This window comes from Athalia rosae, chromosome 3 (assembly GCF_917208135.1).
Source record: "Athalia rosae chromosome 3, iyAthRosa1.1, whole genome shotgun sequence".
Taxonomy (NCBI): domain Eukaryota; kingdom Metazoa; phylum Arthropoda; class Insecta; order Hymenoptera; family Athaliidae; genus Athalia; species Athalia rosae.
The window spans coordinates 19,654,742-19,670,116 of NC_064028.1; the positions used below are offsets into that span (position 1 = coordinate 19,654,742).

General features: G+C 38.5%; 4 protein-coding genes across 4 annotated transcripts; 2 read left to right on the forward strand and 2 right to left on the reverse strand.

Annotated features, from left to right (window-relative positions):
- The first annotated feature begins 105 nt into the window (after positions 1–105).
- Positions 106–9,013, forward strand: LOC105689800 (ATP-binding cassette sub-family C member 4-like). The gene is made up of 15 exons (XM_012407101.3): positions 106–1,134; positions 3,169–3,275; positions 3,365–3,475; positions 3,884–4,259; positions 4,342–4,473; positions 4,568–5,068; positions 5,159–5,629; positions 5,715–6,020; positions 6,115–6,778; positions 6,867–7,097; positions 7,168–7,404; positions 7,498–7,760; positions 7,844–8,289; positions 8,375–8,504; positions 8,588–9,013. Exons 2-15 carry the CDS (start codon positions 3,199–3,201, stop codon positions 8,783–8,785), a joined length of 4,143 nt encoding a protein of 1,380 aa, XP_012262524.2. The 5' UTR covers positions 106–1,134; positions 3,169–3,198; the 3' UTR covers positions 8,786–9,013.
- Positions 9,014–9,115: 102 nt separating this feature from the next.
- Positions 9,116–11,803, reverse strand: LOC105689779 (transcription initiation factor TFIID subunit 6). Its single transcript, XM_012407054.3, has 8 exons — positions 11,458–11,803; positions 11,004–11,316; positions 10,519–10,922; positions 10,241–10,444; positions 9,987–10,169; positions 9,670–9,892; positions 9,410–9,603; positions 9,116–9,333 (listed from the first exon to the last, which is right to left on the reverse strand). The coding sequence occupies exons 1-8, from the start codon at positions 11,605–11,607 to the stop codon at positions 9,241–9,243; spliced, it is 1,764 nt and encodes a 587-aa protein (XP_012262477.2). The 5' UTR covers positions 11,608–11,803; the 3' UTR covers positions 9,116–9,240.
- Positions 11,804–11,831: 28 nt separating this feature from the next.
- On the forward strand, positions 11,832–14,343 carry LOC105689905 (cysteine desulfurase, mitochondrial). The gene is made up of 10 exons (XM_012407282.3): positions 11,832–12,221; positions 12,319–12,398; positions 12,482–12,598; positions 12,673–12,810; positions 12,882–13,087; positions 13,168–13,289; positions 13,371–13,528; positions 13,613–13,884; positions 13,955–14,044; positions 14,119–14,343. Exons 1-10 carry the CDS (start codon positions 12,116–12,118, stop codon positions 14,180–14,182), a joined length of 1,353 nt encoding a protein of 450 aa, XP_012262705.1. The 5' UTR covers positions 11,832–12,115; the 3' UTR covers positions 14,183–14,343.
- LOC105689906 (GTP-binding protein YPT6) lies at positions 13,359–15,340 on the reverse strand. The gene is made up of 3 exons (XM_012407283.3): positions 15,161–15,340; positions 14,791–15,035; positions 13,359–14,717 (listed from the first exon to the last, which is right to left on the reverse strand). Exons 1-3 carry the CDS (start codon positions 15,338–15,340, stop codon positions 14,519–14,521), a joined length of 624 nt encoding a protein of 207 aa, XP_012262706.1. The 3' UTR covers positions 13,359–14,518.
- Positions 15,341–15,375: the final 35 nt, after the last annotated feature.

Sequence of the window (15,375 nt, forward strand, 5' to 3'; positions counted from 1 at the left end):
AGATTTAAGATGGCGTCATTATGTTATCTTGCTTAAGGGTAGCTTGAGGGTATGATTCATATGCACTATACATCGATAAAATCTAGAACCGAAATATCCGAGAAACATTCAATTTGAATTTGATGAACATATGCGTTTGACAAAGGTCTTTCACAATCACTACACCAAGTGTCATGATGTTACGTATATTCACTTTTACGCCTATACTAACATATTGTAGACACTTTCTGCTCAAGATAAGAAAAAACCGAAACACAAAAAACACAGAATAACTTAGGTAAATAATGTATGCGGAATTGCTAGATCTGCTACGATTATGAATAGAATCAAATATACTAAAGTAAACTAATGTGTAATGAGGATGGTAATACTGTGAAACTTGATCATTTAGTTAACGTCATCGTACGTTGAGCTAAGTAAACCGTGATTCGGCGACAAATAAGTGAAGCTTTTTTTTTTTAAATAGACATAGGTATTGAGCAGCTATTATTAATTAGAATCAACGAAAAATTTTTGGAAGATTCTCGATACTTCATTAGAAATCGGAAGAGGTAAGGGTTCGATTGGAGATTGATAGGTAAATTCGTGGTAGGAGCGCACATGTCATGATTTATCTATAGGGCACTCTTCGTACACCAACGTGTATTTATCATAATTATGAATACCATAAATCAAGCCATAAATTTTCAGGGTATTTGTTTATCTATCGATCTATATTTATCCTCCATTCGCCCACCCTATGTCTCAACGCACGTTTCGTGGAGTTGTACAAATAATGATAATGGAAAAGTATTAAAACGTGTAGCAAGGTAGATTGCATACATATGATATTATCAACTCACGCGTAAACATTACATTACGAATACCACATCGCCAGCACGGAAATATCTAGTGGTCTGAATCCCTCATACTTACAGACAGTTGTCGGCTCTTAACGAGAGCGCATCAAAAAAATATCTGAAAAAAATTATTATCCATCTTTTGATGAAAACCATTTACACTCATTAAAACCGAGAAGGTGAAGATCTTTTTGAAAAGAAGTATTCAGAAATATTTCTAATATCAACTATCGTCATATATCATCAGCCAGTTACAATAATTATTGGCGGTGCAAATCCGCTATAATAAATTACGGTGAGTTTTTTTTGTTTATTTTTCTTTTCTAATTAATTTATTTAATTCATCTCTTTTATTTCTTTTTCTAATCATAATCGTACATTATTAGACTAGCGTTTGGTTATTTTGTTGCTTCTGTTTCTCTTTTTCATCAATCATCATATCATACTCATAAGTTATTTGGACTTGTAATGTATCTATTTACCGACCAACATCAAATATGTTACGTACGATATAGATCGACAAATAGATATTATTTCAGGTAAAAAATACAGCGTATACAGCTGTTATATATTTATGCAGCCCTAGTAATAATAAAATATGTTATTATCGTGGTTATTCTCACACTAAATTCATCTTATTTTACTGATTAACTCTGACTGCAGCAGTTCGCATACATTCAATTTGTAAATTTCATTTATGCATTTTTTTTCTCCCGAATTTATTCAGACATTAATTATGATACAACATACATTGGGAAGTAAAAAAAGGAAATTAAATGTCGTGTGCAATGGTTCCGATTTCATGATACTTCGGTATCAGCATAGCATATTGATGTATTGGTGTGTCGTCACAACGTCCTGCACGCGATCGCAAGATCGGGTAATATTTTGCAAACCGTTTATCATAAAGAGCAGGATAAAAAAGAGGGGTAAAATTACTACCCGAATACGCATAAAAATAGTCAGATAAAGAAAGTCAAATGCTTTTTTTTGTTTTGCTTTTTCATTCGTCAATATTCAATTTTATGTGATACTTGAAAGAGACATACAACCTCATACACGTATGATTCGATAACAAACCGGACAAGTTTACCGCAAACAAGTTAAATTATGTATGCACATTCTATTCATATATGTATGCACAGCTGATAATTATGTGGAAACCAAAAAAATTGAGAAAGGGTCGGGAAAAAAGTCTGACAATTATTTGGTATTATTTGTGTACTAGAGTGGCATGATGAATGGGATAGGGACAAAAATGATAAGAACCATACATAATTGCTCATTTTTTCTGTTTGAAAAAATTATCGCCCACTATGTATAAATTATATACAACCTATACATACCTGCTTAATTATCCAATAAATTACAATTGAGTATTGTCGATACATGCTAATGTTTTAAAGTCGTGTTGTTGAAATGAATTTATAAATTTTTTATTTTATTATTTTTTTTTTTAGGTATGATATGTGCTTTGCAAGAAGATCTCTCGTAATATTGTTGCAATGATGGGATTTCTAAAATTTTTCTAATACCAAGAATGTTGTACGAGTAAAAAGAAAAGTAACTCATTAAATTATAGTTTAAATTCACATAATCTATATCAACTAGAAAGAAAATCGTCTTACACGTAATGACTACGACCAAAATGTTGTAATCAAAATGAAATTAATTTATTTTACCTCTCTCTAAGTTACCCTTGAATTAAATATTCACATGCATCGTCAATTTCGAATTCGTCGAATCGCCAGCCCTGCAGCTGTTAATGTATAATTGAGGAAGAAAAAATATATTAGGTGAAATATTCATCAAGTATGATTTATGGACTGCCGGACGCGTCATACTTTATACAGATATAACGCGTTATATGTTTAACTAGAAGAAATAAACGGGCATAAATACAGTGAAGTATAATTATATAAATCAGATTTCACAATTTGTCAGTCGATTTTTGGGAGTTTAATTCTATTTCTGTACGATCTCCGATGATACATGGTAACATGTATGTACGTACGTACGTACGTACATATCATGTGATGTATTGTAGATGCGATAAGACTTTGTAAAATTTATTGCTCCACATCGCTCTTCTGTGTGCAGACAAGCTGTTTGCCATAAGAATTTATAATCTTCTAGAGCACGATCGAAAAGTAAAGAAGAAAGAAAGAAAAATGTTTCACAATATATCGGAATGCTTTCAAATTTTTCTAAATTTGGTATTTCAATATCGCTTGTTCCTCGTTTACTGGTTTACTTCTATTGACTGATAAGATGTTGAAATATAAAGTAATAATTAAATTTATTTCTATTTCTTCTTTCATCTTCAAAGGGGACGGTGTTCGCATTTTGAGCATTCAATATGGATACTAGTCGGAACAAACACAGCCGAAACAATCTCGAAGAAAAATCGAATATTTTTACAAAGATTGCTTTAGGGTAAATTCTTATCATTTATGAATGTACTGAAAAAAAAATTATACTTCACTTGTGCATAATAATCATTGATATATCATCGTGAATTTCAGGTGGACATGGCCGATTTTCATCAAAGGGGCGAAGCGGGACTTGGAAATTTCAGATTTGTACGATCCACTGAGATCCGATGAATCCGATTATCTAGGTGACTGTCTAGAAAGGTAATACAAACACACAATTATTCCATTTTTTTAATTAATGAATAGACAATGATAAGTTTAAAAAACTGCTTCGTCATGCGCTAATTTTATCCGGTACGCCTTAGATTCCCCATTCAAATTAATTCGTATAAATTATCTATCGTTCAAAGCGTATAAGTCACTATACTTGATGGAATATATATATATATATATACGAATCATAAGCCCGCTCTATAATTATAACATAATTAACGTTGGTCGTAAATCATAAAGTTGCGGTAAGGCGTTAATAATTATACGTTGTCATCACACTCACTCTGATCAAATAAATAAGAGATGCTATATAACGGTACTTGTATAGGAATTATTGATTTTAGATTTAATACCTAATTATACTATTTCCTACTATGTTGTAATACCAATTTTAAGAGAATGGAAAAAGGAGTTACGGAAAGCGGATGAGGAAATCGTTCTCGAGGAGGACGGGACTAAGCGACGAGCAAAGCAACCGAGTCTGACATGGGCGCTAATTCGAGTTTTTCGAACAACCTTCATGTTGAAAGGTCTTGGGCTTCTTTGTCACAGCTTGGGATTGCAGGTTGCTCAGCCAATCATCCAAGGATGGATAATCTCGTACTTTTCACCATCCCAAAACCATACAACTCAGACACAGGTTCTTATCTACTCTGCGTGCCTCATCGCAGTCATATTTTCAGCGGCGTTAGTCAGTCATCATATGGCCCTCAGGAATCAACAGATTGGAATGCGAGTCAAGGTCGCATGCAGCTCGCTCATTTATCGTAAGGTAAAGATTTCATAGGAGTGGTACTTGAATAATCGCATAAACGTTGTCATTAAATTATCCATAATCATCCCATCAATTTCAGGTGCTCAGGCTGAATCAAGCTGCTGTAAGTAACACCGCCGCGGGACAAGTTGCTAATATACTCAGCAATGATGTAGCACGCTTTGACTTCATCTTCATATACCTCCACTACCTTTGGCTTATGCCACTTCAAGTATGAATTTATATACTTTGCACTTTATGTGATGATTATAACATAGATATATGATAAAAATTTTGTGATCCTCATTATTCTTTTTCAATTACAGACCATATTAATCGGATATGTCATGTGGCAATCTGTTGGCATATCCGCACTAGTTGGAATTGGAGCAATGCTGACACAGACCATACCCATACAAGGATATCTCAGTCATCTCAGTGCAAAGCTTCGTTCAAAAATTGCTGTTAAAACGGATGAGAGAGTTCAACTTATGAGTGAGCTCATATCCGGATGCCAGGTGGTAAAAATGTACTCATGGGAAAAACCATTCGAATATATAGTGAAGAAGATTCGAGCAATGGAGATAAAACTGATCAGCCAGACATCTTACCTGCGTGGTTTTTACCTTAGCATAATGGTATTCTGTGAAAGAGTCACCCTGTTTTTGACGCTAATTTGCTTCGTTCTACTGGGAAACCCATTGGCACCAGAGATCACCTTCGTTATGGCCAGCTTGTTCAATATTTTACAATTCACAAGCGCTATTTGTTTCCCACAAGCTTTGATAATTGCTGGTGAAGCCAGCATCTCTCTTAATAGAATTACGGTATGCATATCATCATGATATACTCTGACTTGAAGTACAAGACTCAAAACTGGTTTGGTGACATTCATAAATTTTTCTAATGTTCACTAGGATTTCCTGTTACTTGATGAGGTAAAAACTTCAGAGAAATTTTCTTCTGCATTACCAACTCCCAGAAATAGTGGTACGCAGAAATCTCAACCCCCTACTGCAAAAAATACCAGCCCAATAAAAGGTGTTGCAATTGAGATGGTGAAAGTGGCAGCCAATTGGGTTCACGGTCAGCTCCCACCGACCCTTTGTGAGCTGACAATGGAAGTTCAGAGTGGATCTCTATGTGCACTCGTCGGTCCTGTAGGTGCTGGAAAATCATCCATTCTCCAGATTTTGCTCGGAGAACTTCCGGTTGGAGCTGGAAGAGTCACATTGTACAACACTGCTGGAACAATCCACACTGGAAATATTTTGTGCCGGAAAGATATTAAAATATCATACGCGTGCCAAGATCCCTGGCTATTTTCAGCATCCATCAGAGACAACATTCTGCTCGGTGAACCCTATGACAAGGAAAGATACCAAGAGGTAAACTTTGCCTATTCAGTTCCATGGATTCTTCATCTGATTGAATTTGGCATTCATAGTAAACTTCCGTGTATCAAAATTCCAGGTTACTAGGGTTTGCGCTCTTCACAGGGATTTTCAACTACTCCCTCAAGGTGACTTGACTTCTGTGGGCGAGAGAGGTTCGTCTTTATCTGGGGGTCAAAAAGCTCGGGTGAATCTGGCACGAGCTGTTTACAGAGAAGCTGATTTGTATCTTCTGGATGATCCCCTAAGCGCAGTTGATCCCCGAGTTAGCCGGCAGTTATTCGAAGAATGCATAAATGGTTATCTCAAGGGGAAAACTCGTATCTTAGTAACTCACCAGTTACAGTACCTACCACAAGTTGACAAAATAGTAGTTCTGAATCGCGTAAGTAGTTTTTAAGGTGTATAGCTTGAAAAATCAACTCAGTCACATCGGTAGATTTGACCTCAGATTGTTAATAGTATTTTCACAACTCCAGGGTACAGTGGAACGTCAAGGAACTTACAAAGAAATCGCGGACACCGATGTACAAGTTTCCGAATCTGAGGAATCAGTGGTTGAGGATTCACCAGAAGATCCCAAAAGTGCAGATGATATAAAGGATGAAGAGACCAAAGTTAGTCAATCGATAACTGAACAGATTAGTCCAGAAGTTGCAGATAATAATAAGGAGACTGTGGCATCAGGTTCAATGTCGAGCAAGGTCTACATTGGGTATTTCAAGGCTGGTGGGAACATCTGCTCTCTTTTATTGGTTCTCTTCGTTTTTATCGTGGCGCAGTTGTCCGCCAGCGGTACTGATTACTGGTTGACATATTGGACAAATCAGGAAGTCTCCAGGACGAGTTGGAAACTCAATCACTCTACCAATTCAAACACATTGTTTGAAATGGATCCAAGCGATGGGTTGAACCAAACTGAATCACAGAGTTCGTCAATCTGGTATGATGAGCTGGGACTCTTCTATGAACACTCTGCTATGTACATTTATACATTATGCATGATAATGTGTATCCTGCTGGTCAGTCTTCGTAGTCTTATTTTCGTCCGCATCTGTATGAATGCCAGCAGAAATATTCACAATGCAATGTTCGCAAATCTCTTGAAGGCCACAATGCGGTTCTTCAATACTAATCCAACAGGTTGGAAATTGTTAATATTTATTATCAAGTGCTACCGAAAATTACTTGTCGATGTTATAATAGTAACTATTCACTAATCGTTGGTCAGGACGGATCTTGAACCGATTTTCGAAGGATGTTGGTGCCATGGATGAAACACTGCCAAAAGTCATGCTCGAAACTCTTCAAATTTTCTCTGTGATGATAGGAATTCTGACAATGGTCGTCATAGTTAATTACTGGATGGCGATTCCAATAGTTATAATGGGCACTATTTTTTACACTGTGAGGATATACTACATGAAAACGGCTCAACATATAAAAAGACTTGAAGGAGTTGGTAAGTTTCGGAGACGGATATTAAACTCACCTACCCTTCTTCTCTCTTCTCTCTATGGAATATTTTGCAGCAAAGAGCCCCGTCTTCTCCCATGTAAGTTCGACTCTTGATGGTTTAACAACCATAAGAAGCAGAGGGGCGGCAGTTGAGGAGCTTTTACGAAAAGAATTTGACCATCTTCAAGACACCCACAGCGGCGCGTGGTACCTCACTCTCGCAACCGCTACTGCATTCGGATGCACACTCGACTTCGTTTCCTGCTGTTTCATTGCCTGTGTATGCTACTCCTTCATCCTCATCGATGCCGGTAATTGTATTGCATTAAAATACGTCTCTTTCCTATCGGATGATACATCTTGTTCCCTTTCTTCAATCTTCCAATAAATCATTACTGTTCTAGAAAACACACTGGGTGGTAATGTGGGACTGGCGTTGTCGCAGTCCCTTATATTAACAGGTATGGTACAGCATGGTATCAGACAAAGTACTGAGGTCATAGCACAAATGACATCGGTGGAGAGAGTTCTCCAATACACAGCCTTGCCCAAAGAAGGACCTTTTACAACAAAGAATCCACCACCTGCTACCTGGCCTGAAAAAGGTCGCTTAACTTTCAAAAATGTATCAATGAAGTATGCAGATCATAAGCCACCAGTATTAAAGGTAAATTATTTTCTATTTACTTCATTACTTCTCTTGAATCTACGAATTATGCATATTATCTTGATTATTTCCGCTATTCGCAGGATATGAATCTACAGATTGAGCCAGGCTGGAAAATAGGAATTGTGGGAAGAACAGGAGCTGGTAAATCCTCCCTGATTTCGGCACTTTTCTGTTTGACCGGAGATGGTCTCAAGGGAAAGATAGAGATTGACGGAATCGATACAAAATCAATAGGTCTACACGAGCTGCGACCAAAAATTTCTATAATTCCTCAAGAGCCAATCCTCTTCTCAGCGAGTATTCGATACAATTTAGATCCCTTCGAACAGTACACTGATGATCAATTATGGGACACTCTTCGCGAAGTTGAACTCGGAGATGCCATTCCTTCCCTAGACTTTAGAGTAGCTGGAGGTGGCGCTAATTTCAGCGTAGGACAAAGACAGCTCGTATGCCTTGCCAGGGCAATCTTGAGAAATAATCGGCTACTTGTGCTCGATGAAGCCACTGCAAATGTCGACAGGCGGTGAGTGATCTGCAAGTTTTTTACGTTCATAACTTTCAATTCTTTTCGACCCTTTTTAAGCAACTCGATTACTATTATTCTTCAGAACCGATGCGCTAATTCAGAATACTATAAGGCGTAGATTCGCCGATTGTACAGTACTCACAATAGCTCATCGTTTAAACACAATTATGGACAGTGATAAAGTCTTGGTGATGGCAGCAGGACAGGTATTGGTAAGTATTGCCCAAATATTTGATACAGGTAGATCCTCACCTGTATATGATCAGATGTAAATTATTCAATTTTCAATATCCAGGAGTTTGGAAATCCCCATCAACTCCTGCGAAATCCTAAGGGACATTTCTCAGAGATGCTGCAACAAACTGGGAAAGACAGCGCAGAAAAATTGGCAGAGATTGCGAGAGTAGCCTATGAGCAAAAATACGGAATACGGAATAATTCGGAAGAAACTAGAGCTACAAGCCCGGCAAGTAACGAGACAACATATTTATAATCGCGATGAGTTGTCAGAGGAAAGTCTTCCCCTGACAGATTGATGTCATGGCATCTAAGGATTATCGTCGTTTGGAACCTCTACTGATTAGCAGCAGGGATGAATAATTTCATATCAATAATCACTGATATTACTTGAAGTACGCCGTCACTTGTGATATGAAATTGGCGCGAAAACATTGATTGTTTCCAATAACACAACTGTAAATAAACTGTATAAGAAGATTTACATAAATGACTAATTAATTTGCGTTACCTGAATATTCATCGATGAATTTTTTCCCATATTGGGGTCAGTTGCATTTGACCTTTGGTCGAATATCCTACAATGTTCGCCGAACTCATATTCACGTTTATTTATAACTAAAGTATAATAGTATATTATTTAGGTACAGTAAGATATAAGTTGATTAATCGATCAAGTGTTTGATCGGTTAGTCAATCTCTTATTGCAATTTATTGGAATCCGTGGTCATCCGTGGGACTTAGAGATCTCTCAACACTTTGCTGCGTCACAAACACAGTCTGAGTTTTTGTAGTCAGACCGGACTGTGAAAAAGAAAATTGTAAGTTAATCATTCTTTACAAAAAAATCAAATCACCAAATTTTCTCCTATCTTCAAACCTGCTGATTTTGTTGCTGGGTGGGATTCTGGCTCACATTATGGTTCACATTGACATTGGGTGTTGTCGGTGTCTGCGATCTTGACTGTAATATTACAAACTTTTGGCCACTTCCTGTTGGCGTTGTTGCTCCTCTCCCCGAACCCAGCACTATAGTTCGACCAGCAGGTGGCTGTCCAGGACTGCTTGCCGCCACTGATATCAATTGAAAGCGATCCGATGATTCATCATTTCACCAAAAAGTAACTTGATAAACCTTACCTGACTGTACAATGGGTTTTGTTGTTGTTGTGGTTGGACCTTGCTGTTGGTTGGCAGTCAAAGTGGTAGCTGTCGACGAGGAAGGTGTAAGGACTGCTGGCTGTGTGCGGGCCTTGGCAACGGCGGCGCAAAGCGCTGGTCCCACATATCCAAAGTCTTGTTTATACTCTTCCACATAATCTGGAGCTGGACGCATCCCTTTGAGCACAGGTGCAACGACTTTCTGTTTCATGAATCAAGAAGAAACTCAAAATATGAAAATAGCAATACAAAACCTAGACGTAATTTTTCACAAAGCAAATATATCAATGACTCACCACCAGCAGCGTCTTGATGTGTCCGGCGCCATTTTTATCTACACTGGAAAGCACTGGTCCCTCGATGCAACTCTCAATACGTTCTGAAATAGATTTTATCTTGGGGATAACTAATGCCTTCACAACTTCAGGTCCAAGTTCTGAGAGACCATCTATTGCTCCATATAGTGAAGCCAAAGGAGTCTGTAAATGGATAGATTTAGATAAATGACAAGTTCAAGAGCCAATTCAGAAAAGCATGGGCTGTTAATTACCTGACTGTTTTTTGTCAGTGCTTGACTAAACATTCGCGTAACTCTGGTCTGAACGTTGTTAGTCGAGGTATTGAAATTTTTACAAATCTGAGCCATCAACCGAGATGCAAAATCCCTAAGTGCCCAGTGATTGTCCATTTCCGGCCTCATGCAGAGCTGTCGAGAAACTATGCAAGTTGCTACTGATGGAATCAGTTCATGCAACTGTGCATAGAGAAAAATAGATGTAGTACAGATGAAAAAAGAATATTACCATCAACTCATGATAAGATACTGACATATTTCTCCAAGTAAAGGCTAGGGTTGTCCAGCAGCGCCTTTACCATTCTCATCAGATATATAAGGAGAGCAAGGTTGTTTTGAACGACATTCACCCGCACACCTTCCGCAATAAAGGTACACATTCTAGCTAACATTTCATGTAGTCCAGGATCAGCAGACAATGATTGCAGTGCTTCTGCTCTTCGGGCTTCATCAGAACCCACACAAGCCTCTGTAATTTCCTTATAGTAGAGTTGCTGTTCTACGCTTAGTTCATGAGTAGCTAGTTGCTTGACATGAACTGTTTCAACATTTCGTAATTTCTGTCCTTTACCCCCACCCCCAGGTTTACCAACGCCAACACCTTGTCCTTTGGCATTGAGCTTGCTGGTTGGGTCGACGCTTTCTATTTTTTGGGCATCTGGATTGAACCAAAGGAGCATTTCAACTACAAGATCAACAGCAAAGTTGTTATTCATTAATCTAAACCATTATTTAATACCTTTTGAAACAGGGGGAGGATTTTCTGGAATTGTTGGCTGTACGCCGTCTATGCAGAGCCAGTGAGCTCTGAGAGTTATTTCAAGAGGTAATTTAGGCCAGGATTGGCTGTTTGAAATTGCATCGTTAAGGTCAATCTCTCTTTCTTCTACAAAATGCAGCTCCCGCCCACCCCCGGAAGCAAATCTAAATGGGACATTTTCCCTGGCAAAAAAGCCATATGTTGGCTCGACATTCTTTATCTTCAAGGCATGGTCTATATCATGTGTGGTCATCCTCTGGCGCTTGCCATGATGCATAAATTTTGCTGCATCCTGCCAATGGAAGAGATAATTATGAGACACTCAATCGAATGAATCAAATAACATAAATGAAAATGATGAAGGACTAAGAGAATTGTTAACTGAGTGGATAGCGATTAGAAAAAGAAGTAGTCTGTAATATAAAAGAATTACTTGAATGATTTCCTTGAGTCTATAACTGACATCCTCAGCAAGATCCTTGGCAGCCTCATCAGGTAAATTACCAACACCTATGCTTTCTGCTATAACTTTCATCGACTCCTGAGACAAGGTAGTCCCGTAAATCGACTCACTGTCATTCATTATGTATTTTCCGAATTTACAAATGATTACAGAACAGGATCAAACATAGATTTGTGAATTTAAATCGACAGGGTTAGGTCGGCTGTTTACAAATCATACCAGAAACTAAGCTAGCTCCCACCTCTGACGCCACTATACCGTTAAGTCAATGAAGGTAGTCGATCGAGTATCGAGAGTATGATAATCACTGATCGCTCCTTGGTTAAGAAGGCTTGTGAACTCTGAACAGTGTTCTGTGGTAAAGTTTTGCTAGCGTTTGAAACCTCTTGAAGCAATAATATGTCTCAAATGAATATTTGCCGTCTTCTATGGGGATAAAATTTTAGCTCGAGTATTAATACGCCCGGAATTCAGGATATCGATCTATTGTACTTTTTACACGTTTATCCAACCTCTCATTGTTGAGGAAAAGGGACCCTTCTGTATCGTTGCTTTCTGCGCGGCTGAAATTTCCAAGCGTCGAGCCGCAGTAGATGTCGAGGAATTGACGGTAATCTGGAGTTGAAAGATGTTTCGCTTATGGAAGCGCTTGACACCCCTCGCGCGTAATAACAACATCAACGAAGCAATATCTTCGCAAAAACGGCACTATGCGGCTGTCAAAGAATTCCAATGTAGGTTGAGTGATTAGCCATAAATAAATAAACTACGATCGACGCAAGGCTCTGCTAATCTTGCGATACATCTGCATCCATCCTTCTATTCTTTCAGCTCCGATCAGTGATGAATATAAAAAAGGCCCTACAGAAGGACGTTCCCTTTATATGGATGCCCAGGCTACAACTCCCATGGTAATCATTAATCATTCCTAAAATATTATCGAATCAACGTAGCCTAAACTCCTTCATCCAGTGTGTTCATCTATCTTCTTCAGGATCCCAGAGTATTAGATCAGATGCTGCCGTACTTCACAACTTACTATGGAAATCCACACTCCAGGACACACATGTACGGCTGGGAAACAGAGGCAGCGGTTGAACAGGCTCGCAAGGTTCATAGGCTTTCTTGGAAAATATTTTCTTTTCTTCGGGTTTCATCAATTTCATTTTCATATTTTCCACACAGGAAGTAGCAGATCTAATTGGAGCTGATCCTAAGGAGATCATTTTTACCTCTGGCGCTACCGAGTGCAACAATATATCTGTCAAAGGTGTGGCAAGATTTTATAAACAGAAAAAAAAGCACGTTGTGACGACACAGACTGTGAGTCTAAGTTTATCCAGCATTCATGAGAGATTTTCATAACTGGACCATGATGTGAATTCCATTTTTAGGAACACAAATGCGTTCTCGACTCTTGCAGAGCACTGCAAGTTGAAGGATTCGATGTGACCTACCTGCCGGTAAAACCTAACGGCCTTATAGATCTGGAAGAACTTGAAGCAGCCATGAGACCTGATACGTCACTCGTTTCAATAATGACGGTCAACAACGAAATCGGTGTACAGCAACCCGTCAGTGAGATCGGAGCCCTATGCAGGTTGCTGGCGCTTTTCTTTTTCTATAAAGATTCAGACATCAATATATCAAATAATGTGCTTTCTCCTTCTAATTTTACAGAAGAAAAAAAGTGTTCTTTCATACAGACGCGGCACAAGCTGTCGGCAAAATTCCAATCGATGTGAATGAGATGAACATAGATCTATTATCTATCAGTGGCCACAAGCTTTATGGCCCTAAAGGTGAAGTTTGGTCGATGCATAATGGTTACCATTTTTCGAAACTTTGAAAATATATTTAAACTTTCTTACCTGAATTTCTAGGTATAGGAGCTCTGTATGTAAGACGCAGGCCAAGAGTTCGCGTAGAAGCTCTGCAGAGCGGCGGGGGTCAGGAGAGAGGGATGAGAAGCGGCACTCTACCAGCACCTTTAGTAGTAGGACTTGGAGCAGCATGTTCACTGGCACAAAGGGAAATGGCGGTAAATTTTATGTTATATAACATCCAAATTTTCCAGAGAAGATAGACATTGACGGATGATTTATGTACCCTAATTATTTTGCAGTACGACCATAAGTACATTGAAGGCCTTTCGGACCATCTGATTGAGAAGATAATGAGCAATTTAACGAATGTAGTGCGAAACGGTGATTCAGTCTCGTGGTATCCTGGATGTGTGAATCTCTCCTTTGCCTTTGTGGAAGGGGAATCCTTGCTTATGGCTTTAAAAGACGTAGCATTGAGCAGCGGTTCTGCTTGCACTAGCGCTAGTCTAGAGCCAAGCTATGTTTTACGGGCTATTGGTGCCGCAGAGGATCTAGCTCATTCCAGCATAAGGTCTATTATATTTTTTCTAAAGGCAGTTAAGATACCACCATTCATAACATTCGACCTTTTTCCCTTACAGGTTTGGAATTGGACGGTTTACCACCATGGAAGAAATCGACTACACCGCTGATAATATTATACGACATGTCAAAAGACTTAGAGAGATGAGGTATTACGATTTCAAATATTTAGGATAAGAATTTCTAAGAATGCGCTTACATTGATGTACTTGTTAATTTTCAGTCCCTTATGGGAAATGGTGCAAGAAGGAATCGATATAACGTCTATAAAATGGACGCAGCACTGAATGTTGGGTCTGCAGGAAGCCTGAAGAGTTGTTTGTAATAAGGTACCTAATTTATAACATGTATAGTCAACTTTTAAGTTTGAAGATATTGAAATCAAATTTGGCATGTAGTATAAGAACTAAAGATAGATAAATGAATAAATTTTTATTTTGAAAATTTATGAAACCACGTCGTATTTTTCCTTCAGCAAACGAACCGTTATTTATGTTTGGTATAATACACTTTCAAAGAAAATTTGGTTACTTGCCACCTTGACTAGAGAAACGCCATCCTCATTCATCTTATTCCTCTCTTGAAGCTATTCTCAATTTTATGATCCTCTTCAACAAACAGATTTAACACAAGCAAGAGGGATCGGCCGAATCGTCAGTGTGAGTAATCTTGAAGTGCTCCTCGTCAATATCGTGTAATTCCATACGCGACCTGTTTGCTTCTACAAGATGATGAGCAATATCCTCAAACATTTCATCAATTCCTTTTCCGGTTTTACAAGAAGTTTTATACGTTGCTGAGATTAGATTATGACATTGTTCACTGTGGGGGATTAGCAAATAAGAATTAGTTGAAGATATGGTCATGCCTTTAAATCTCGCAGTTTTTGTCTCACCAAAACTGCTCCATTTCCGCATCTGTGACCTGTGGCGCAACACTTTCTAGATCACTCTTATTTCCACATAAAAAGATCTTGGCGTTCTCTGCGTAAGTTACTATGTCAAGGAGATGCTGTGACAGTAGATGAAAAGAAGTGGGATTGTCTAATGAGAAGACAAGAATCGCAGCCTCTGCAAATTTGTAGTAACTCGATGTGATCGAGGCCACTCTTTCCATGCCCCCAGTATCCCATAGCTGCAGCTGTAAGAGCCAAAATGAGTTTCAAATCGTAAATTGGGTAGAGACATAAGTCGAAATGACCAAGAGTTTTGAGAGGCTGCTGCTCGTCACTTTTCTCATCGATTATTTGAGATTTGCAATCTTACACGAATAGTCTTTTCGTCTATGGTGTATTGTTTGTTGATATTGTCCAGTCCTAAAGTTGATTTCCTGTCACTGTTAGCGACAAATGTGTTGTTTGCGTATCGGCGGAATATTGAAGTCTTCCCAACACCGTACTCTCCGCATAGTATCACTTTTTGTTCAGTTACTTTTATTGTAGCCATTACAATTCCAACACAACAATGATCATTTCTTTTCT